This window comes from Artibeus jamaicensis, unplaced genomic scaffold (genome assembly GCF_021234435.1).
Source record: "Artibeus jamaicensis isolate MK-2021 breed Jamaican fruit bat unplaced genomic scaffold, CSHL_Jam_final contig_233, whole genome shotgun sequence".
In the NCBI taxonomy this organism is placed as follows: domain Eukaryota; kingdom Metazoa; phylum Chordata; class Mammalia; order Chiroptera; family Phyllostomidae; genus Artibeus; species Artibeus jamaicensis.
The window spans coordinates 48,820,534-48,841,577 of record NW_026521486.1 but is presented as its reverse complement, the minus strand read 5'-3'; the positions used below and the strand labels follow the sequence as shown (position 1 = coordinate 48,841,577).

The following is a 21,044-nucleotide window of genomic DNA, read 5'->3' as shown; positions in this document are numbered from 1 at the left end:
GTGGCTGCGACACTGAATAGCACAGAATAAATGTTTCTGTTATCACGAAAGTCCTACTGGGCCACATGTTCTAGAGAAGTGATTCTCCAACTGTTTGACCTGAGGGCGCCTCCACCCCAGCGGTTTTCAGTCTTTTCATCTCTCCACGCACATAAGCTAATGACTCAAACTCTGTGGCGCACCAAAAACTGTATTGTTTATCTAACAAAAAAATAGGTATGTGTTTGATTCATTCACACCGGCCCGCTGGTGGTGTGTTGGCTGTTGTCATTTTTTTATTCGACAATCGAAGGGGAAAGTTCAGTGCCCCGACTTAAATAGTCAGGTGTTGCGTGTTGTAAAAATTCTTGCAGCACACCAGTTAGAAATGGCTGTTCTATACTGTTAAAAAAATAATGTATTTTATGAGAAATAATTATATATTTTCCAAAACAAAAAAAATTAGTAATTACTAAGAATGGCATTGTTCATTTTTGCAAATCTGTCATATCTGACTTACTAGAAGGCAGCTGGGATCTCAGTATCTGTTTATTCGGTCTTGTGATATCACATATCACATAGTCTTTGGAAAATGCTACTACGTATTTCTATGAGAGTAAAAAAGACAAGTAATGTCTTAGTCATGTTTTGAGCATAGTTTTGACCCTGTGGATTCCTTGAAAGGGCTTCAGGGTCCCCAGACCGCACTTCAGGACCCACCGTTCTAGAAGGACCCCCATGTGGCATGAAGGAGCTTGTCCCTGAGGAACTGTGTGATTTGCCTGAAGTCACACAGCAAGTAAATCGCAGTGTTGGGATCAGACTAAATCTTCTGCCTCTGGTCTTAGGCTTTTTCCAGTTCCCTTGGCTGGGCTGGCGTGGGCCCCCTGGGCTTCAGGCTGCTTGGCTGCAGAGCCCCTGGCATGTGGCCCTATAAATAAACCCATTGTGTCTGTGGAGCCCCTTCCTCTCCCCACCCCAGCAGCTGCTTTTCTGTTGTTGGCTTGTGCTCTGGACGGGGAACACGAGGGTCCCAGGGAGGAGGCCAGCCTTCGGGCCCCCAGCATGACTGCCCTCCCTCACGCCCTGCCTGGAAGGACAGGTGACCGATCCCTCTGTCATTGCAAAGAACCCACATCATAGTGTGGAGGCCTTTGGAGTGGCTGTGAAGAGGAAGTTAGAGGAGAGATTCGGGGACACCCGTCCCATGGACAAGTGCCCCTCAGAAAGGCTATTGTGTCTTAGGACCAGTTGTCAGGAGGAGGGAAGGAAATTCTTACCTTCTTTCCCCGAGCGAGGGGGAGACCCGATAGAATTCTTAGGGTTAAAAGATGCTTTGGGCTAGAGGTGGCCGCCCTCAGGCCTCTGTCCTTATATTCCTCCCCTCACCCCAAGGCAGCTCGGGGCTGACCTGGCTGGGGAGGAGTGTTTGCGGTGGGTGTAGAAGTTGCTGTTTACAAGCAGACTCTTGGGTGTGACAGGGATTCCAGAAAGCAGCTGGGGGGGTGGGGGGTGCGGAGGGGGAAACCGTTGGTGTTATGGATGATTCTGTTATTAAAGGGAGCTTCTCCATCTCTGCCTTCCTGCAGCTGCCCACCCCTCCCCCACCTCCTGTCCCTGGCTTCTCTCCCTAGAGGACTCTGGGGGGAACAGCTGGTGAGTGAGGGGCTCACCAGGGCCCCGAGGCCTTGGCGAAGGGCCCGGCTTAGGGAGCATGGAGGACAGGCTTGCTGCTGCCTCTCTGGCCCTCTCCTCCCAGGCCTGGACTCGGGTTCATCCCGTGCCCTGGCGGGGAGGGAGTGGGAGCTGCAGACCTGACTCCTTTGATCCGGCTGCCTGAAAGGCCAAGATGGATCTCTCTTTTGAAGCCCTAGAAGCCCCTGTCCCCTCCTGGCTTTAAAGGGGCAGTGGCTGCCCTGGCTGGTGTGGCTCAGAGGATTGATTGAGTGCCAGCCTGCAAACCAGAGGATGGCAGGTTTGATTCCTGGTCAGGGCACAGGCCTGGGTTGGTGGGCCAGGTCCCCAGTTCGGGGGTGGTGTGCAACTGATGGATGTTTCTGTCTTACATTGACGTTTCTCTCCCTTTCTCCTCCGTCCCCCTGTCTCTGAAAATAGTAAATAAATAAAAAGGGGCAATGGGTAGTTGGGCCATGACTGACTAGGCTGAAGAGACAGTGGTCACCGAGATTCACTCTGCACTTGGGCTCGCCCAGCCGCGTCCCCAGGCCAGGGATGGTCCACCCCCGCCCGACACAAGCAGCTGTTCCCCCTTCCCTGTCCCTGGCTGTGTGCAAACTGCCCTCACCCTCCAAGGACTGCCCAGAAAGGCGCTCTTCCTCTCCCTCCCTCCCCTCAGCACTGAGGTCACCTCCCTCTGAATCAGGCCTTTGTGGGAGGCAGGCCTGCCCATTGGTAGGCAGTTCTGGCGGGAGAAGCCACCAGTTCAAGGTAGAGCTTCTGCCCTCTACCGCTTCGTCTCTACCTGGCCCGGCTGGCCTCGTGTGTTCCAGACCCAACATCCAGCACCCAGGGTGTCTTCTGGAGGAATGTTTGAAACCAGGGCCATCCCGAAAACCCAGGCTGGGGGTTTCCCTGGCCACACGTCAGGATGAACACAAGCTGTGAGTAGTTGTGGGCCTGGGAGAAGGGGGAGGGTGCTCAGCCCCTGGGGCAAAGGGCCAGCAATGGCACTCGGCAGGGACAGCCACTGGGGAATTAACCTGTGTTGGGATTTTTTCCCATGAGATTTAGGCTGAAAACCCAGACTCTGAAGGGCCTAATTAGGCTGATTGGGAGCTGGAGGTGGTAGTATCTCTCCGGATCTTAATATTTCCCAGAGGAGTACAAAGATACAGGAAGTTTTCCTAACACCACAGCAATCTTGAACTCAAATTCTGGTCTGACTCATAGCGTGAGCCCCTCCCCACCACCAAGTTCAAATGTAGGCCTCTTCCCTGTGACTCTTAACAACCCTGGCCAAAAGCTTCCTGCCCTCTCCTTGTGGCCCCACAAACACAGAGAAGGACGCTTATCCTGAGTTGGCCTGACCACCTTGGCCAGTGGCAGCAAACGTCTCCCCCAAAGTGGGGGTGAGTCACAGCCTGCCTGCAGTCGACATTTTCAGAGCCTCTCCTAGTCCCAGCCAGGGGGACGGAGACCCACGTGGCCGAGCCGTTGCTCTTTGCTCTTGGGTGGCTTATTGCTTGGAGGCTATCTCCCAGGTCACAGTGGGACATTAGGGGCCTCAAGTCTGTACTGGCTGCTCAGTTTGTTTGTGTGTTTGTTTGTTTGTTTGTTTGTTTGTTGGCTGTGTAGGTAGGGTGCTTTATTCTCCAACATGATAATGCTAAGGTGGATTGGGCTTGGGCCAGTGACCCCTCACGTACAGAATGAATAAAGTGGGTCTCTGAGAGATCTGGTCTTCCGCTGTGGGAAAGGAGCTGGGGAGGATGGGGACGGGCATTTCAACCAGGGGTGCGTTCAGTCCCGTGCTCCTTCCCGAGTGGAATGCACCGAGATAAGGCAGCTCTCCAGACGGTCGCTTCTCTGCAGGGGATGCCTGCCTGGCTCCGAGGGTCTTCCCGCTGCACATCCGATCTCTCCCGAGCCCGGGCAGGAGCCCCTGACCCGCAGCTCCTGGGTCTGGTCCTGAACGTCTGCAACTGCGTCTTCTCCGTGCCCCATGGTGCCGCTCCGCCTCCCCTAGTTCGGGGGCTGGGAGGAGTCGCCGGCTGGGCCTGAGCCGGTTTCCTCCTGCTCTTCCTCAGGCTCCTCACTGCCCCAGTCCCCAGTGCCCTCTGTAGGGCCCTGGTGCCACCCCAGTGTCTCGGGCTGGTTGGGGGAGACACGCTCAGGGCCCAGGGTGTCTCCCCCTAGTACAACTGCTGCTCAGGGCAGGGGCTGCTCAGAGCCTGAGGCTGGACCCTGTATTTATGTTTTTAGGAAAAGTTATTCTCCTAAACCACCTCCATCCTTAGTTTGCTTTCTGTCGTGTGAAGGACACAAGACTTGGGTGTCCACAGCTTTACTCTTTCCTGGCCCCGGACACTGCCCTGTTTATCCCACCCCTGTCCATCGCCTGCCCAGCTTTATTCTTCACACTCCCCAGCACTGCCGCCCCTGTCCCAACCCATCTGTTCCCTGGGAGTGTCTACTGGGGAAGTAAATGGGGGGTGGATCGAGGGGAAGCTAGCGATCAACGGGGGCAGGTGTCTCCCAGAGCAGGGGACCGGCCAGTGGGACGCAGTGGGAATGGCACACAGGTGAGTGTTGGGGGCGGGAACTGGCCCAGTGGTGGCAGTGACTCAAGGTCTCTGCTCGGGGTTGTAGTAGGGTGTTAACAATAAACACGACATGGTTTTTCCCTTTCCCTTCGTTTTCAGGAGCCCCCCTCGCACCGCCGCACGCACACTCACCGTCTCCCTCAGGGAGACAAGTTCTCCCGTCCGCCGTTGCCCCTCTTTCTAGGGTGTCGGGCAGAGAGCAGTGGAGGCTGGGTTGGCGGGAAGAGGGTTGGAGAGGAGGAGCCCCCAAGGACAGGGCGGACTGGGCAGCACCCTCAGATCTTCAGGTGCCCCTCAGCGGGCACCCCAGGGCGAAGAGCCTGGGACTCAGGGCCCGCCCGCCTGCGAGTGGAGCAGAAGTGGGGGAGGCGGCAGCAGCCTCCACGGCAGGACTTTCCGCTGTGCCTGTGTCTGGAGGTGGTAACACGAAAACCTGTATTCACTGAGTTCTCGCATGACGCTCTGCACGTTATCTCATTTCATCCTCCAACAGCCCTTTCTGCATAGTAGTCTTTGTTTTTTTAATCTCCGCCTGATGATATGCTTATTGATTTTAGGGAGAGGGAGAGAGAGAAGAAGAAACATTGCTATAAGAGAGAAACATCAATCGGTTGCCTCCCACATGAGCCCTGACCAGGGATTGAACTCGAAACCTTTCGGTGTATGGGATGATGCTGAGCCACTGGCCAGGGCTCTGCATAGTGTTTTTATCCCCATTAGATAGGTGAGGAAACACATCTTGTAGAGTCAGGATTCTAACCCAGATCTGTTTAACTGCGATGTTCCGGGAGCCCCAGGGCTGCACAGAGCTCACTGAATACGAGGAGCTTCTGGTACAACCTGTGTCCAGAGCAGCCGGCCACATCAGGGCAGGCGAGGTCCAGGCCAGTCCTCTGTGCTCTGCGAACCAGCCGTATGAGTCGGGCCCCACCTTTTGCCTCTGGAGCCTGCTTCCTTCCCAGGCTGGTGCTCCCCGGACAGGGTAGGTGGGAGACCCAAACGAGTTGGTGCATGAGGAAGTATTGAGACGCGGGTGCACTGGGGGAATGCAAGCGTAACCTTTTGTGCCTTGGTTTCCTCATCTCAAACGCAGGTGTCGATAGTAGCATCTAACTCCTTTTGTGGTGGTGAGGCTTGAAGAAGACTTAGGTTGCCGAAGGGCTGTCAGGCACCACGTACTGCTGCTCATTTCTGCCTGGCATCTGAGTGATCCCTGGCCGAGAGCTGGGACCTTTGCACTGGCTCTTCCTCTACCCAGGATGCTTTTTCCATCCTGGGGTTTCATCTGGACTTCATTGAGGTCTCTGCTTAACTGTCACCTCCCAGTGCCTTTGCAGAACCCCACATACGTTCCTTGGTTTATCTGTGTATTTTCTGCCCCCACCCCACCCCACCCCAGTAGAATGGAAGTTTCATAAAGGCAGGGCTCTCACTGGCTTGTTCATCCCAGTGGCCCAGCAGCTGGCACACAGCAAAAGCTCAATCCAGGCTTGTGGAGTGCGTGGCTGACACCTCCCTCTGTTCCTCCGCAGGCAAGGTGACCATTCTGGCTGTTAGAGCGAGTGTGCCAGCCTGGCTGAGGGGGCAGTCACAGGTGAGGGGCTCTGGGACTGGAGGAGGGAGGCTGGGGTGGGAGAGGCGCCCCTGTGCCCCGCGGAGGAGAGAGCATTCAGGTGTCTGTGACAAGCTGCTGAGGGCCTCTCTCCTTGGTCCCAAAGTGCTAAACTTCTTTTGTGGGAGCTTCGATGGGGCAGGGAGGTGAGCAGTCGGTTGTGGACCAGGGCCTCCACCCTTCTACATTAGGAAGGGTTTCCCATGTACTGGAAATTTCCACAGTAATTTACAGAAGAAGGAAATGAGCACTTTCCTCTGGCAGAGAAATTGAAACTCTAATGGAAGATGAGACTAGTCAGAACAGCCAGTAACCTTGGCAACAGTACGGTGGGGCGGGGGGTCACACCCACAGCTCAGGTCAGGCACCTGGTTGTGTTCAGTCAGTGACAGACACACCAGGTGTCACACCAGAAAGTGTCAGCCTGGGCAGCGAAGTGAATACCATGTCCCTGCCCCCATGACATTGACAGTCTGGGGCAGAGTTAGGGAGCCTGACTGGACTTGGACTTGGGTTGGGGGCCCTGAGGAATGAGGGGGAGCTGGTCAAATGGAAAGGGGGGTAAAGGGTCGAGATGCCCACAGAGGGCCCAAGTGCCCCAGGAGGCCAGTCTGCTGCGCCCGAGGAAGCTCTGGAGGCTCACAAGCCGCCTCCCAGTGTCCCCAGGAGGGTACAGTGTACCACTGGGTGCCAGTCTCAAAGGAGAATTCAGGTTTCTCAGCTCCTGGCCAGTGTCTCCGTGACCTGTGGCAGGGCGAGTACAATTATAGGGGTTTATAAAACAATGGTTTTTGTTCTTAAGATGAAAAGAATGTCTTTGTCCCACGACTAGGAGAGACTTAGCCTGACCCTGAGCTGTTACAGTGTCCACGGCACATCGGTCACACTGAGCTAAACTCTGGGAATACTGAGAAGTCTCCTCTCTGCCCTCTTCCTCCACTCACCTCCTCCCTGGAGGGGAGGGCCCTGGAGTAACCCGCCTGACCATCTCTCACTTGTCCCCAGGGCCTGATGTCGGAGGCCATGGACCCCGCGGCTGGGAGTCCTGAAGACCCGAGGCCAGGAGAGAGTGCCGGCGGTGGCAGCATGGAGCCGGGCGCCTGCCAGGAGCTCCTGCACCGGTTGCGGGAGTTGGAGGTGGGATGCGGGGCAGGGTGGGGGCGTCAGGCCTGCCCTTTCCTCTGCGCTTGCTGGGGTGTTTCGGGTGCCCCGTACCTTCCTCTCAGCCCCCTTTGCCAGGCTGGAACAGAGACGAACACTTCTTAACAGAGCTCCTCTGGGAAGCCCCCTCCGTGCTGTTAGCTCCCTGGGCCAGGTGCCAGCAGGGACAGGAGGCATGCACGGGGCAGGGCCGTCCTGACCCCCAAATGTCTCCCGTCTCCACCCCTCTTCTCCTGTCACGCCTCTACTGGCTCTAGGGAAGTGGTGGCCACAGAGGCCACAGGAAGAAGAGTCTAGGTGACCTGGCATTCGGGAGTTGAGGGACAAGGACATAGATTCTTAAACTAAGGCCCTTTGTCACATTCTTAAGATCCTGCCCTCCTCCCACCAGCCTCCTCTGACCTCTCCTCAGGGAAGTAAGGGTCGCTCTTGGCACCTCCCACCTTGGGTCTTGCCGCCATGTCTCCCTAACCACTCCAGCCTCACTGACTGAGGCTGAGGTTCACAGAACACCAGGCATCTCAGCTCTGCTTTCTTAATGCCCTTGGCCCTATAGCCTCCCATGGCAGAATCCAGCCAGAAGCAGGAGCTGGGCCGGGGTGTACTTAGTAGACTCCTCACCTCCCCTTCCCCTCCCCCCCAGAGGAATTTGCCCAGAGGGAAGGATGATCCCACAGCCTCCTCCTGCCCTCTCCCTCCATCCTGCAGGCAGAGAACTCGGCACTGGCCCAGGCCAACGAAAACCAGCGGGAGACCTATGAGCGCTGCCTGGACGAGGTCTGCGGGGTCTGCAGGGTCTGCAGTGGGGCTGGTGCTGAGGAGGGTCGGGGAAGCACAGTTTGCCTCCTCCACACAGAGGCTGTGTCGGCTGACAGCTCTGCCTTGGGGCTCTCTGTCCACAGGTTGCCAACCATGTGGTACAGGCACTGCTGAACCAAAAGGTAAGTGGCCATGGGAAACATTTTCACCCCAGAGCCCAGCCTCCCTGGGAGAGGCCCTGGCTACCTCAGGGGAGGCCCCCCCGGGGACCCCTGAGCCTGCTCAGCTAAGCATTTGATTAGGGCTGTTGACCAAGGACACTCCCCACTCCCTGCCTCTCTTTCACCTGGAGGCAGCGGTGAGCTAGGCCAGGCCGGATCCCTGAGTTAGGGCACCTTTGGTTTGAGCAGAACCCTTCCCTTACCCTGGCTCCAGGTGGTTTCTCCAGGTTGTAATGGTGCTGGAAACAGTGTTGATGTTGTGAGCACAGGTGGCATGGAAATATTTACTCACGTACCGTGGGTGACCTCTTGACTTACGGTCCACTCTGACCCCTGGGTCTTCCCCTGCCTTGTACGTACCCTTCTCTGATGTGTGGTTTCTAAGAGGCAGGGGGTCGGCTCCAAGAATTGGGGAAGGTGCCAGTGGGAATGGGATTTACTTCCTGCCAGGGGTGGTTAACTTGAGAGAATTTACCGTCCTCTGGAGACTGGATAGCTACAGACTTGGGCCGGCTCAGCTCCCTCACGGGAGGCGGCAGGGGAGGGCTTGCCTGGGAGGAGTGCCCGCTGTTCTGGTTAAGGGGGCTGTGCTCACACCGCTCCACCCCTCCTGCCTTGTCTGCTTTTCCCACACCTCCTCCTGGCTGTGGCAGGACCTTCGGGAGGAGTGCATCAAGCTGAAGAAGAGGGTGTTCGACCTGGAGCGGCAGAACCAGATGCTGAGCGCCCTGTTTCAGCAGAAACTCCAGCTCACGACAGGCTCCCTCCCGCAGGTGGGCAGGAGCCATTCTCTTTCCTCACATCGTAGTTTTCGCCCCTCCCAGGCCCAGCATTATTACCACCCTCTTTCTCCCCAGACATGGACAGAACTGGCTGTCAGCCAGTCCCAGGGAAGGCCTGCCTAGCCTGGTAGATCTGAGCCTGGGGGGGGGGGGGGGGGGACCCCTGAGTCCCCTCCGGCTGGGCTGTCCCCACCTCACAGGTGCTCGCATACCAGCTGGAGGGGTCCCTTCCTGTTGACAGAGAAGGTTCTTGCTCGCTCTCGCCCTGTGTGGGGAGAAGGGTGGAGACTGAAAATGCTGTAATTATTTCACACTCCCAGGGGGCCCTCTTGGCCTCTGCTTTGCCTCTTCTTGGCCAGGGTGAAGGGTGGAACTAGGTGGAAGGCACCCAGGGCTCGGTGTCACAGAGAGGTCAGGGAAGGCACGTGACTGGGTAGCTCTGCGTGTTCACTCTTTGCATACAGGGCGGGGTGAGAGTAGGTTTACCGTTGTGAGTATACAAAACAGTTTCTTTTTGTATTGTTATTGATTAATAATGGCACACAAACAGATGTAAACCTAGTTTTGTCTCACCCTGTACGCTCACCCACTGACTCAGGCGTGGCCACAGACCCTGGTGCCCGCTTGTAGTCCTGCCTGACAGGACCTGCCTCACCTGGGAGAAGCAGCGGCCTACTGGAAGTGAATCGTGGGCTCATTTAAGATGTCATGTGGGGTCACTCTGCCAGGAAGCCTCAAGGATGGGGTGAGACACAGGGTGGGGGGATCGGGAGCAGCTCCAGGTACCTGAGGTGAACAGCAGGTTCTGAAGTCAGCCAGTGCACCCCGACCCACCTCTGACCTTGATGAGAGGAGAAGCACTTTGTGTGTGTGTCTGTCTATCTGTCTGTCTGTCTGATACAAACCAGGCAGCTCTTGGCTCCTGGGAGCCAGCTCTAGACCCTGAGCAGGAAGCCCTCAGCTCCCTGGGAAGCCTGACCCTTGGCAGAGGGTCTGCCGTCACCGTGGCCTTTCTGGAGCCCCTGTCTGCCAGGCTGTGCCGAGCTGGGGGGATCGGCAGCAGGGCCTGTGCAGCCCCCGGCCCCAGGTCTCGTCCTGCGACAGGGCTCACTCAGACCGGCCGACCGCCCCCTGTCCATGCCCTTCTCAGTAACTGGCGGTAAAAGACGTGTAGATTGCCCTTAAATCATTTTTTTACTGAAATGAATTCTGGGACTTGAATTTGGTTTTTTTTTTTATGAATTTTTGGGTTTGGGGCAATAGATTTATCTTCCCCAGAGGTAACATGATGTAATAGAAAAAACATGAACCTTTGCCTCAGATAAACTTGGGTTAGATCCCTAACTTAGCTAATGCTTAGCTGTGTGACCTTGGACAAATTATATAATCTTACAAACCACGGTTTTTCCTTATAGATGGGGATAAGAATGCCTGTATTGCAGGTTGTCGTGAGGATTAAATGAGATAATATGTGGAGCTTGGCCCATAGTAGATGGTCAATAGTCGGCAGCTATTTATCATCATTAATGTTATTCCCAAGCTGCGCTTTGCTAGAATGAAAGCTCCATTGATAAAATGCTAAGTAAACTCTTACTTACTAGTGCCTTTGCCAACACATACGGAACTGGACAGGGCTGTGGCCTGTGCAGGCGAACGGAACACTGAAGGCTGGGACCACGGAAGCTGAGGCAGGTCTGCAGTCAGCAGGAGCACAGAGCATTGCTGTCTGAGAGCCAGAGGGGAGGAGAGACCATCAGAGACAGGCTGGGGAGGGCTCCCTTCATAAGGTGACCTTGAACCTGGGCCTTCAGGGATGGGCAATTTAAAAAGAGTGGAGTAGGGGTTAGAGAAAAAGGATTCCCTGTGGAAGGAACAGAGCAGAGAAGTCTAGGGAGCAGCAGGCTGTTCAGCGGGGCTGGAGCAAAGGGTGTGTGAAGGAGCTTTGAGTGGGACGAAGCTGGAGACCCCCTGCAGGAGAGTGGGCGGGCCAGGCCTGGAACACTGCAGAGGAGTTCAGACTTGTCTTCAGTGGGCAGGCGCGGGAGGCTTGGAGCACAAAGATGCTTTAGAGAAAAAAGGAAAAGCTGCTTTCGGCTGTCTTGTACACCGGAGATTGAGAGATCGAAAGGTTACCCAGGTTGGAGACACTGAAATGCTGAGCAGCGTCCAGCCAGAAGTGTGAGAATAGGGGCTGAAGGAGTGGCTGCAGGGGCCAGAGGGGAGGCAGAGAGATGCTGCAGGGTGGGACTCCTGCTCCTGTGGAGGGTGAGGGACAGGGATGAGTTAAAGCCAGTTGGTATCTAGTTGAGATGCCTCAGTGAAGGAAGCGACATTCTCGGGGACAGAGAGAAGCAACTTATGATTAAACAGTACTTTTGTAACGCTCAGAGCACAAGTGCCACTTGCAAGAGACCAGTTGGGAGAGACAGAAGTGATCACTTCCACCACCGTCCAGTTCCTGGGACCCGGAAACAAGTGCCTCTTCCCTTAGTCTCAGCCTCCAGGGCCCGTAACCGGGGAGGAGGATCCACAGAAAAGCAGTGGTCCCGGAGCTGCCACCACCCTCGGGCCCAGGGCCCCGTCTTTCTCCAGGGCTCCCAGACCAGTGTCCCCTTTCTGCTGCCCGGGTGTGCACTTCCTCAGTCTGCCTGTGCCTGGGTCTCCTAAGGCTCCTCTGACCAGGTGGTGGGGACAGTGGTGAAAGCATTCCTTGGGCCAGGAGGCGCCCCTGCCCTGGGATGGGAAGACCTGATTCATGAGGGAGTAGGGACCTGGGACGGAGCACCAGGGCTAACTCTGCCCCTCCCTGCAGATCCCGCTTACCCCGCTCCAGCCACCATCCGAGCCACCAGCTTCCCCGTCCCTGAGCTCTGCTGAAGGACCGGCCACCTCGCTGCCTCTGGGGCGCTGTGCTGGGCAGAGAGAGGTAAGAGGGCTGGGCGTCGTGCTCGCGGCTCCACTGGCTGCGGGCTTGTCAGTCACCTCCACTGCTGTTTCCTAATGAGTCCCAGGGGGAGGGCTGCGTCCCTGTGCAGATCCTTGTCCAGGCTGGGTGTGAGCCCTCAGCTGTCACCTTATACCGAGAAGAAAGAGATCCCACCCCCAGCCACTGGCCTCACAAACAAACGTGTTAAGGCTGTAGTAAGGGCCGCAGCTCCCGCTGTGCCGGGCACTGTGCTGAACACCTGGGTCTCATCTGTCTCATGTTATGAGGTTAAACATAATCACCATCCACTTTACAGATGATACGACAAAGCTTAGAGATTCGATAACTTGCCAGAGGCCATATAACTAGTTCTGTCATAGATCTGGTACTTGAACCTACACAGTCTGACTCCAGAGCCCACGGAGTTAACCACTGTGTTAGCCCAGATTGGGTCCCTTAAGGGGTCGGGCAAAGGCCGGGAGGGGCTTGCAGTGGAGTCACCCCCCCCCCATCCCCTTTTCCATGGCGACCAGGCCTGGGCGTGTCCACAGTGACTGACTGAGGACTTGGCCACATCACAGCCCCTTCTTGAGTCTCTGTTTTCTCTGGAGCCTGAAAAATGAATGGGCCTCCCTTCCCTGGGGCAAGCACAGCCGTCAGGGTTGTAGGTGGTCGGTGCTGCCAACCCAGACAGCAATGGGAAGTGATAGGGAAGTGGGATGGGATAGCCAGGAAGGGAGGTGGGGTGCCCACCCAACCCCAGTCGGGCCAGGAAAAATAGTGGGACTAACCAGGGCTCAGCGACCCTTAAGGACGATGAGCCATCACATTCCAGGAGCTGTCAGATTCCCCGGGGGGCTGCGGAGGAACCAGGCCAGCTGTGTTCCTGACATACTCAGGCATGTGCAGCGTAGGTCCTAGGTCTGCGTGTGGTCTCCTCATGCCGCTTCTCCCCCAAGGTGTGCTGGGAGCAGCAGCTTCGGCCAGGAGGAGGCCCAGGACCCCCAGCCGCCCCACCCCCAGCGCTGGATGCCTTATCCCCATTCCTTCAAAAGAAAGCCCAGATCCTGGAGGTGCTGAGAGCCCTGGAGGAGACTGACCCCTTGCTTCTCTGCTCACCTGCCACCCCCTGGCGGCCTCCAAGCGAGGGTCCTGGCTCCCCAGAGCCCATCAACGGCGAGCTCTGTGGCCCACCCCAACCTGCACCCTCCCCCTGGGCCCCCTACCTGCTAGTTGGCCCTGGTAGCCTAGGAGGCCTGCTCCACTGGGAGCACCTCTTGGGGAACCCTGGGGAGGAAGAGGGTGCTGGGCGGCCCTGGGTCCCCAGTAGAGGGTCTCCCCAGGCCCAAGGTGCTATCTCCGGCCCACCCCGTGCCCCAGGCAGCAGCTCCTCCTCTTCTTCTGATGAGGCTGGTGAGCCCAGTGAGGCACCCAGCCCCGACACCCTGTTCGGGGCCCTGGCCCGCAAACAGTTGAACCTGGGTCAGCTCCTTGAGGACACAGAGTCTTACCTACAGGCCTTCCTGGCCGGGGCTGCAGGCCCACTCAACGGGGACCACCCTGGGCCCAGGCAGCCATGCTCCCCAGACGAGGGGCCTCCACAGCCATCCAAGTTCAAAGGCCTCCCCAAGTCAGCTTGGGGTGGGGGTATCCCAGAGGCTCACAGGCCGGGCTTTGGTGCTACCTCAGAGGGCCAGGAGCCCCTCCCCTTCCTCAGCATGTTCACTGATGCAGGGGACGCCCCCCTGGGCTCACGACCTGGTCACCCCCACTCCTCATCTCAGGTGAAAAGCAAGCTCCAAATTGGCCCCCCTTCTCCTGGGGAAACCCAGGGACCCCTTCTGCCCTCTCCGGCCAGAGGTCTCAAGTTCTTAAAGCTGCCTCCAGCCTCAGAGAAGATCCCCAGCCCAGGAGGTCCTCAGCTCAGCCCTCAGTTCCCCCGGAACTCCCGAATCCCCTGCCGGAACAGTGGCTCAGATGGCAGCCCCTCTCCACTGCTGGCCCGGAAGGGCTTGGGCGGAGGAGAGCTGTCCCCAGAAGGCGCACAGGGCCTGCCCACCAGCCCTCCACCCTGCTCCGCGTCCCTGGACTCTGCCCAGCTCCGACCTCCCCAGCCAGCCTTGTCCACCACTCTGTCCCCTGGCTCCGCAGTGTCTCCCTGCTATGAGAATATCCTGGACCTTTCCCGGGGCACCTTCAGAGGGCCTTCCCCACCTCCGTCCCCATTGCAGGTGTCCACCTACCCACAACTAACTCTGGAGGTGCAGCGGGCCCCCGAGGTCCTGAGAAGCCCTGGAGCTCCCCCTAGCCCTTGCCTCCCAGAATCCTGCCCCTATGGGAGCCCTCAGGAGAAGAGTTTGGACAAGGCAGGCTTGGAGTCTCCCCATCTCGGACGCAGGACCCCAGGTGGCTCAGCCAAGAAGCCCAGCCAGGGGGCGGGGCGGCGACCTGGAGAGTCCGGCCACACGCCTTTGCGGGACAGACTGGCAGCCCTGGGGAGACTGAAGACCGGCCCCGAGGGGCCCCAGGGCCCAGAGAAGAATGGGGTGCCATCCAGACCTGGCACTGAGAAGGTGCGGGGAGCAGGAAGGTCAAGGGAGAGCACTGGAGATGTGGCACTCTCCACCCCCAGGCCCCCTGAGCAGCCAGAAGCCAAGGGGGCCCTGCAGGGGACAGTGGCCTTGGGCACAAGCAGCCTGAAGCAGCAAGAACCTGGGCTCCTGGGGGATCCTGGGGCCCGAGTCTACTCCTCCCACTCCATGGGGGCACGGGTAGACCTGGAGCCTATCTCGCCAAGGAGCTGCCTCACCAAAGTGGAGCTGGCCAAGAGCCGGCTGGCAGGGGCCCTGTGCCCCCAGGTACCCCGCACCCCTGCCAAAGTGCCAACATCAGCCCCCAGCCAGGGCAAGCCCAGTAAGAGCCCCCATGGCAGCCCGACAAAGCTACCTTCCAAGTCACCTACGAAGGTAGTACCCCGACCTGTAGCCCCGCCAGCCACCAAGGAACACCCCAAGCCTGACAAAGGGAGAGGCCCGCCTTGGACAGACAGCGGCAGCCCCTCGGCCCAGCCCACACCCTCCACACCTGGCCCCACTGACCCAAGCCAGGGCCCTGAGAGGCGTGCCCCCCACTCGGCCATCGAGGAGAAGGTGATGAAGGGCATTGAGGAGAACGTGCTGCGGCTCCAGGGCCAGGAGCGGGCACCGGGCACCGAGGTCAAGCACCGCAACACCAGCAGCATCGCCAGCTGGTTTGGCCTTAAGAAGAGCAAGCTGCCTGCACTGAACCGCCGCACAGAAGCCACCAAGAGTAAGGAAGGGGCCAGCGGGAGCTCCCCACTCCGGAAGGAGGTCAAGGTGGAATCCCGGAAGCTGGAGACAGAGAGCCTCAACATCTCCAAGTTGATGGCTAAGGCAGAAGACTTGCGCCGGGCGCTGGAGGAGGAGAAGGCCTACTTGAGCAGCAGGGCCAGGCCACGGCCCGGGGGACCAGCACCAGGGCCCAGTGCAGGCCTGGGGCAGGTCCAAGGCCAGCTGGCTGGCATGTACCAGGGCGCAGACACCTTTATGCAGCAGCTGCTCAACAGGTGAGGGCCTGGGACCAGCTGGCAGGTGCTTGGTGACCGGAGGCACTTGTCCTTCTGTGGGCACACCAGGGACTGCTGGGACTGCCTGGCTTGGGAGGTTGGGCTTCACAGAGGTCAAAAGGCATCAGAGGCCAAGCAAAATGCCACCAAAGTACCTGGGGGTTAGTGGTCTGACCAAGAGGAAAGATGGAGGGTTTGTGTCCCAGCTCCCCACCTCTCTGGCTCTCTGACGTCAGACTTGCTGGGACCCAGTTTCTCATTTGTGAGGAGTGAACAGATCACACTTTGCTGGGTGGTCTCCAGTGGCAGATGAGGCAGGCTACCTGAGTGCCGGTGCCCAGTGGTCGCGGGAATGCCCGTTCCTAACTGCCGCCTGCTGAAGGTCTTACACTGGGGTTCCCCATCTTGTAGAACAAGGGGAGGTCTCCTTCCCATCTTGCCCTTTGGTACCCATGACAGAGCCAGCAGTGGGAGCTGTGGTTTAGAGCTGTGGGACTCTGTCTGGGCCAGGTCAAGGCAGGATGTCCGCAGGAGTTGGGCCCCGGGTGAGGTGTGGTTTGGACAGCAAATGCACTTGGGTGCAGCTGGGGCAGGCAGGGCGAGTTGTGTGGACCAGGACATGGCCAGGCCTGCCATCTACATGTTGGCACCGTCCAGTGGTCTCCAGGCTTGGCCCTGGACAGCTTTGGGAGAGTCCCCCATCTTCCCTGCCCCTGCTGTTCCCCTGGGGTTTTCCCTAGGGTTTCTGCCTGTTCTCATGTCAGACTGGGTTGCTAGGGGCAACCACCAGGGACATGTCCTCTTCCCCGTGGGTGGTGTGGGGCACCTCACTAGCCCTTACCGCTTCTGCACTCCTGCCCCTTAGGGTGGATGGCAAGGAGCTGCCACCCAAGAGCTGGAGGGAGCCCAGACCTGAGTATGGTGGCTTCCAGCCAGTGTCTTCTGACCCCAAGAATGCTTGGCCAGCCTGTGGGCCCAGAAATGGCCTGGTGGGCCCTCTTCAGGGCTGTGGAAAACCTTCTGGGAAGGCAAGTTCTTGGAGCAGGGGCTGGGTGGAGGACTCCCCTCCCCGAGGCTTCTTTTGGGGGGGAGGGGTGGTAGAGGGTGCTGGGGAGGGTCCCCTGAGGACAGGTACCCTCTGGGTGCTCTCAGGTCCGTACTCCAGGGGTCCCGAAGGTGCGGTTTAGGGAGGGGTGGGCTCAGAGGTCTCCTGTTTCCTGCAGCCGAGCGGCGAGCCAGGGAGGCGGGAAGAGGTGTCCTCAGAAGACAGTCTGGCCGACCCAGTGCCCACCTCACACTTCACAGGTCAGCAGGGTCTGGGGCCAAGGGTGTGTCCAGCTCCTCACCCGCTGCTTTACTCCCTCCTGTCACTGCAGCAGGTGCCAGGCCCCGAGTGCCATCTTGGTGCCAATCACCAGGTGGGCACTGGGGCTGCACGGAATTCTGTCCTTTCCTGCCCTCAGGGTACCTGCCCCCCATTCTCTAAGCCTGTTAGGCCTGGAGGGGCCTGGACCAGGGCTGGAGCCAGGGCAGGGGCAGGAGCCTAGAAGTCAGGGTGGATGACCCACCTGCAGCCTCACGTTGGTGACTTACGCTCCCCTCCCCAGCCTGTGGCTCCTTGACTCGAACCCTGGACAGTGGCATTGGGACCTTTCCGCCCCCCGACCATGGCAGCAGTGGTACCCCCAGCAAGAATCCTCCCAAGACCAAGCCACCACGGCTGGAGCCCCCACCCGGGGGGCCCCCAGCTCGGCCACCACTCTTTACCAAAGTGCCCCGCCGCGCCCACACACTGGAGCGGGAGGTGCCGGGCATAGAGGAGCTGCTGGTGAGCGGGCGGCACCCCAGCATGCCGGCCTTCCCCGCGCTGCTCACTGCTGCTCCAGGCCACCGGGGCCATCAGACCTGTCCTGATGGTGAGTGTCCAGGCGGGGGTGTGGGCTGTCCCTGGGGCTCCACCCACCACCACCTGCCTTCTCCTTGTCTCTACATAGATCCCTGTGAAGACCCAGGACCTTCCCCTCCTGTCCAACTGGCCAAAAACTGGACCTTCCCCAATGCCAGGGCAGCTGGTGGTTCCACCGACCCTTTCCTGTGTCCACCCCGACAATTGGAGGGGCTGCCCAGGACCCCCATGGTAAGCACAGCTGAAGGGGAAGGGAATAGGGCTGGAGGTGGGGGGGGAAGAGCGGGAGGCCAGTTTCTCCAGTGAGATACAGTCCTGTCCCGGTGGATTGAGGGGACAGCCCCCTTCCTACACCCCTCTTGGGGGAAGTATTTCTCTCCCTCCACAGAACCCTGGTGGGCCTGTGCTCTGTCACGCCACCAGCCTGCTTCCTCTGGGCACACCCCACCTGGGCGGGCCTCGCCTGCAGAGTCCCCAGCCCCAGAGCAGAGCCCAGGGCCGTCCAGGCCTGGCAGGGAGGTGAGAGGAGGTTCCTCCCGAGCCCCCTTCCTTTCTCAGGCCCTGCCCGTGGACCAGAAGCGGAGCCTGGAGCACAGCCACCCAGCCCCCACAACGCCCCAGGGCCCCGAGTTCGGGGGCAGCCGCACTCCCAGCACGTCGGACGTGGGCGAGGAGGGCCGAGCGGCCAGCGGGGGCCCTCCAGGGCTGGAGACCTCGGAGTCCCTCAGCGACTCGCTCTACGACTCGCTGTCCTCCTGTGGGAGTCAGGGCTGAGGAGCTGCGCCTCGGCCCCTCTCAGACCACAGACCGCCCGGCCTGCTCGGGCCCATGGGCTCCTCCCTCAAGGGACCAAGGAGGCAGACGGATGAGAAGGCGAAGGGGTCCCTGACACACCCCACAGCCCCCCGCTGCTGTGGAGGAGATGACCACTCTCAGCTCAGGGAGAGACCCCGCCTTCGGTCCCTCCTCTCACCCAGAGTAAGGCTCCTCCTCTGAGGGCCTGCGTTTCCAGGCCTCTGTGCCCAGCCCCAGCTCCTCCTTCGTGCTGAGCCCTCCTCGTGTGGTGCTGGGCTTCCTGCCCACCAGCTGTGCCATCTGCGCCCAACCTGGCCGCTCCCTGCCCCAGCCCCCTCGGGGCCAGCCCGGAGGCCGCGTGCTCTCAGGGCTTGGGGGTGAGGGGTCAAGTTGCCTTCTCTCTCATCTGCCCTGGTCCTCCCTGCCGTCTGGATGGTGCTGCCCTTCCCTGCCCCATGTCTTTGGGGTTCGTTTGTCTGTCTTTTTTGTTGTTGTTTTTTTATATTAAAGCGCCTGGCCCACTCCTTTCTACCCCCATCCCCGCACTGCGGTTAATTTATCTGTTGTTACAAAGGCGGCTGCTCTGCTTCCAGCCTCTGCTTCTGCGGTGTCCCTAATAAAATGTAGAGGCCCCTCTGTGCCCCCGCCTCGGTTTGTCCTGTGGGAGAATTCAGGGATAGACAGGTGGGGGGAGAATGTGGGCACCAGGGTCGGGGGTGGGGGTGAGACTCAGCCCTAGGCACCCTTCTGAAGCAACCCCCCTACCAGGGGAGCTGACCGGGCTTACCTAGAAGGTAACTAAGGATTGGAGGATTGGGGTCCACTTGGGCCTGGAACGGAGGCTGTGTTGGAGAGATTCCCCTGGCCCAGGGCCTGGGCGGGGCACAAGGTGGGCTGCCCCTTGGGGACGGTAGCCGTGGGCATGTATTTAAACCCCTGTACGTACCAGATGGGTGGGACCTGCAGACTCTGAGATTCAGGGGTTAGACGGTGAGCAGAGTTAAGTGTAGCCTTCTGTCGTCATGAAGGGCAGGCACAGCTAGGTCTCAGACTGTTGCCACCTTCTAAATTTCTCCTCCGATCTTGGTCTTTGCCCAGCTCCTGCTCCTATTTCTACCTCATTTCAGCCAGAAGTCCCCTGGCTCTCAAATTCTCATTCAGGAGAGGGAGGCCAGGAATGAGGGTCTAGACTTCTGGGAGATTTTTCAGGCTCCCCACAGGGCGTAAGAAGCTGGGGGTGGTCGTGGGGCTCCAGCCCTTGGGTTTCCCACTGGGCATGAAACTGAGCAGTAACCTGGAGGCAAACCCGGTGGCAGGCCAGCCTCCCGCCCACCTGATCTCTCAGAAGAGACCTTCCAGGCAACAAGGGGCTGGAAAGAAGTATTCCAAGTCATGAAATCCAAAGACCTACATCCAAGATTGCTCTATCCAGCAAAGCTTTCATTTAGAATGGAAGGGCAGATAAAGTGCTTCCCAGATAAGGTCAAGTTCAAGGAGTTTATCATCACCAACCTCTTATTATATGAAATGTTAAAGGGACTTATCTAAGAAAAAGAAGATAAAAAATATAAACAGTGAAAGGACAGCAAACTCACAGTTATTAACAACCACACCTAAAACAAAAGCAAACTAAGCGGACAGCTAGATCAGGAGCGGAGCCACAGAAATGAAGATCACATGGAGGGTTAGCAACAGGGGAGTGGGAGGAGAAGAAGGGGGGAGAAGGTACACAGAATAAGTAGCATAGATGGTGGGGAGAAAATAGGGGGAGGGCAAGAATAGTGTGGGAAATGTAGAAGCTAAAGAACTTATGTCACATGGACATGAACTGAAGGGGGGAATTGTGGGTGCGAGGGGAGTGCAGGGTAGAGGGGAATGAAGGGGAAAATGGGACAACTGTAATGGCATAACCAATAAAATATATTGTGGGGTTTTTAAAATTTTTTATTTATTTATCTTTAGAAGGGAAGGGGAGAGGGAGAGAAATATCAATGTATGGTTGCCTCTCGTGAGTCCCCTGCTGGGAACTGGCCTGCAACCCAGGCATGTGCCCTGACGGGGAATCGAACTGCAATCTTTTGCAATCTTTTGGTTTGCAGGCCTGTGCTCAATCCACAGAGCTACACCAGCTAGGGCAAATATATTGTTAAAAAATGGGATTCTTCCATAGTTACTTATCTGCTTCTGGTAGCATTTGATATTTCCTTTTTTTTTAATTTTTAGAGAGAGGGGAAGGGATGAGAAAGGGAGAAACATCAATGTGTAGTTGCCTCTCATGTGATCCCCACTGGGGACCTGGCTTGCAACCCAGGCATGTGCCCTGACTGGGAATCGAACTAGCGACCCCTTGGTTCCCAGCCCGAGCTCGATCCACTGAGCTACACCAGCCAGGAGAGCACTTGATATTTCTTGGAGGTCTTTCCGAAGCCCGTGAACCTCTGTTGTCATACACGGGCTTCTGTTACGTGCAGGCGCCGTACTGGTCCCTTTTCCCATGGCAAACAGGGTGGCGTGTGCTGCACTTGTACCTTTGGCCACTTGGGTATTTCCCTGAGGTAAATTCCTATAAATGGAATTGCTGGGTCATACAGTAAGCTTAGTTTAAATGTTTTATGCATATCAATAAATTTTCTTCAGTGTATAAGAGAGACTATCATTCACATCATTATTACCAACCTCAGCCAGTTTGAAGTAGTGATCTCATAGAGTTTGTAGCCCCATGTAGGGACTTCGGCTTTTGCTCAGAGTGAAGTGGCGAGTCATTAGCGAGTGACAAGAATAAGCTGTGGAGGGCAAGGATGGAGCAAACCAGCAGGGAGGCCTCTGGGTGACTCCAGTGAGAGGTGGTCATGGCTTGTCCCAGGGTGGAGACATTAGGGACAAGATTCGCTCATGTGATGGCCGCGAGGAAATGAGAAGAGTCAAGGACAACTCCAAGGTGTTTGGAGCAACTGGTAAGGAGAAGTTGCCACTCATTGATACGGGAAGACTGTGGATGGAGCAGACTTGGTGAGGGAAGGGAAGATCAGGAGGT

The 21,044-nt window shown here is 57.9% G+C and overlaps 1 protein-coding gene across 6 annotated transcripts in view; it reads left to right on the top strand.

Annotated features, from left to right (window-relative positions):
* The window catches only part of NCKAP5L (NCK associated protein 5 like), a 30,372-nt gene extending 11,734 nt beyond the window's left edge, over nucleotides 1-18,638 (top strand). For 3 of the 6 annotated variants that reach the window (XM_037136393.2, XM_053661954.1, XM_053661956.1), the window contains 12 exons: nucleotides 5,795-5,856; nucleotides 6,880-7,011; nucleotides 7,744-7,812; nucleotides 7,938-7,976; nucleotides 8,669-8,788; nucleotides 11,610-11,723; nucleotides 12,683-15,309; nucleotides 16,175-16,337; nucleotides 16,533-16,614; nucleotides 16,917-17,225; nucleotides 17,304-17,446; nucleotides 17,774-18,638. In XM_037136393.2, the coding sequence (XP_036992288.2) occupies nucleotides 6,886-7,011; nucleotides 7,744-7,812; nucleotides 7,938-7,976; nucleotides 8,669-8,788; nucleotides 11,610-11,723; nucleotides 12,683-15,309; nucleotides 16,175-16,337; nucleotides 16,533-16,614; nucleotides 16,917-17,225; nucleotides 17,304-17,446; nucleotides 17,774-17,989 (4,008 nt within the window). In that variant the 5' untranslated portion in view covers nucleotides 5,795-5,856; nucleotides 6,880-6,885 and the 3' untranslated portion in view covers nucleotides 17,990-18,638. Of the gene's footprint in view, nucleotides 1-2,489; nucleotides 2,601-5,794; nucleotides 5,857-6,879; nucleotides 7,012-7,743; nucleotides 7,813-7,937; nucleotides 7,977-8,668; nucleotides 8,789-9,003; nucleotides 9,543-11,609; nucleotides 11,724-12,682; nucleotides 15,310-16,174; nucleotides 16,338-16,532; nucleotides 16,615-16,916; nucleotides 17,226-17,303; nucleotides 17,447-17,773 lie in introns of those variants that run through there. The other 3 variants (XM_037136385.2, XM_053661955.1, XM_037136399.2) reach the window with 3 other exon arrangements.
* The last annotated feature ends 2,406 nt before the right edge of the window (nucleotides 18,639-21,044 follow it).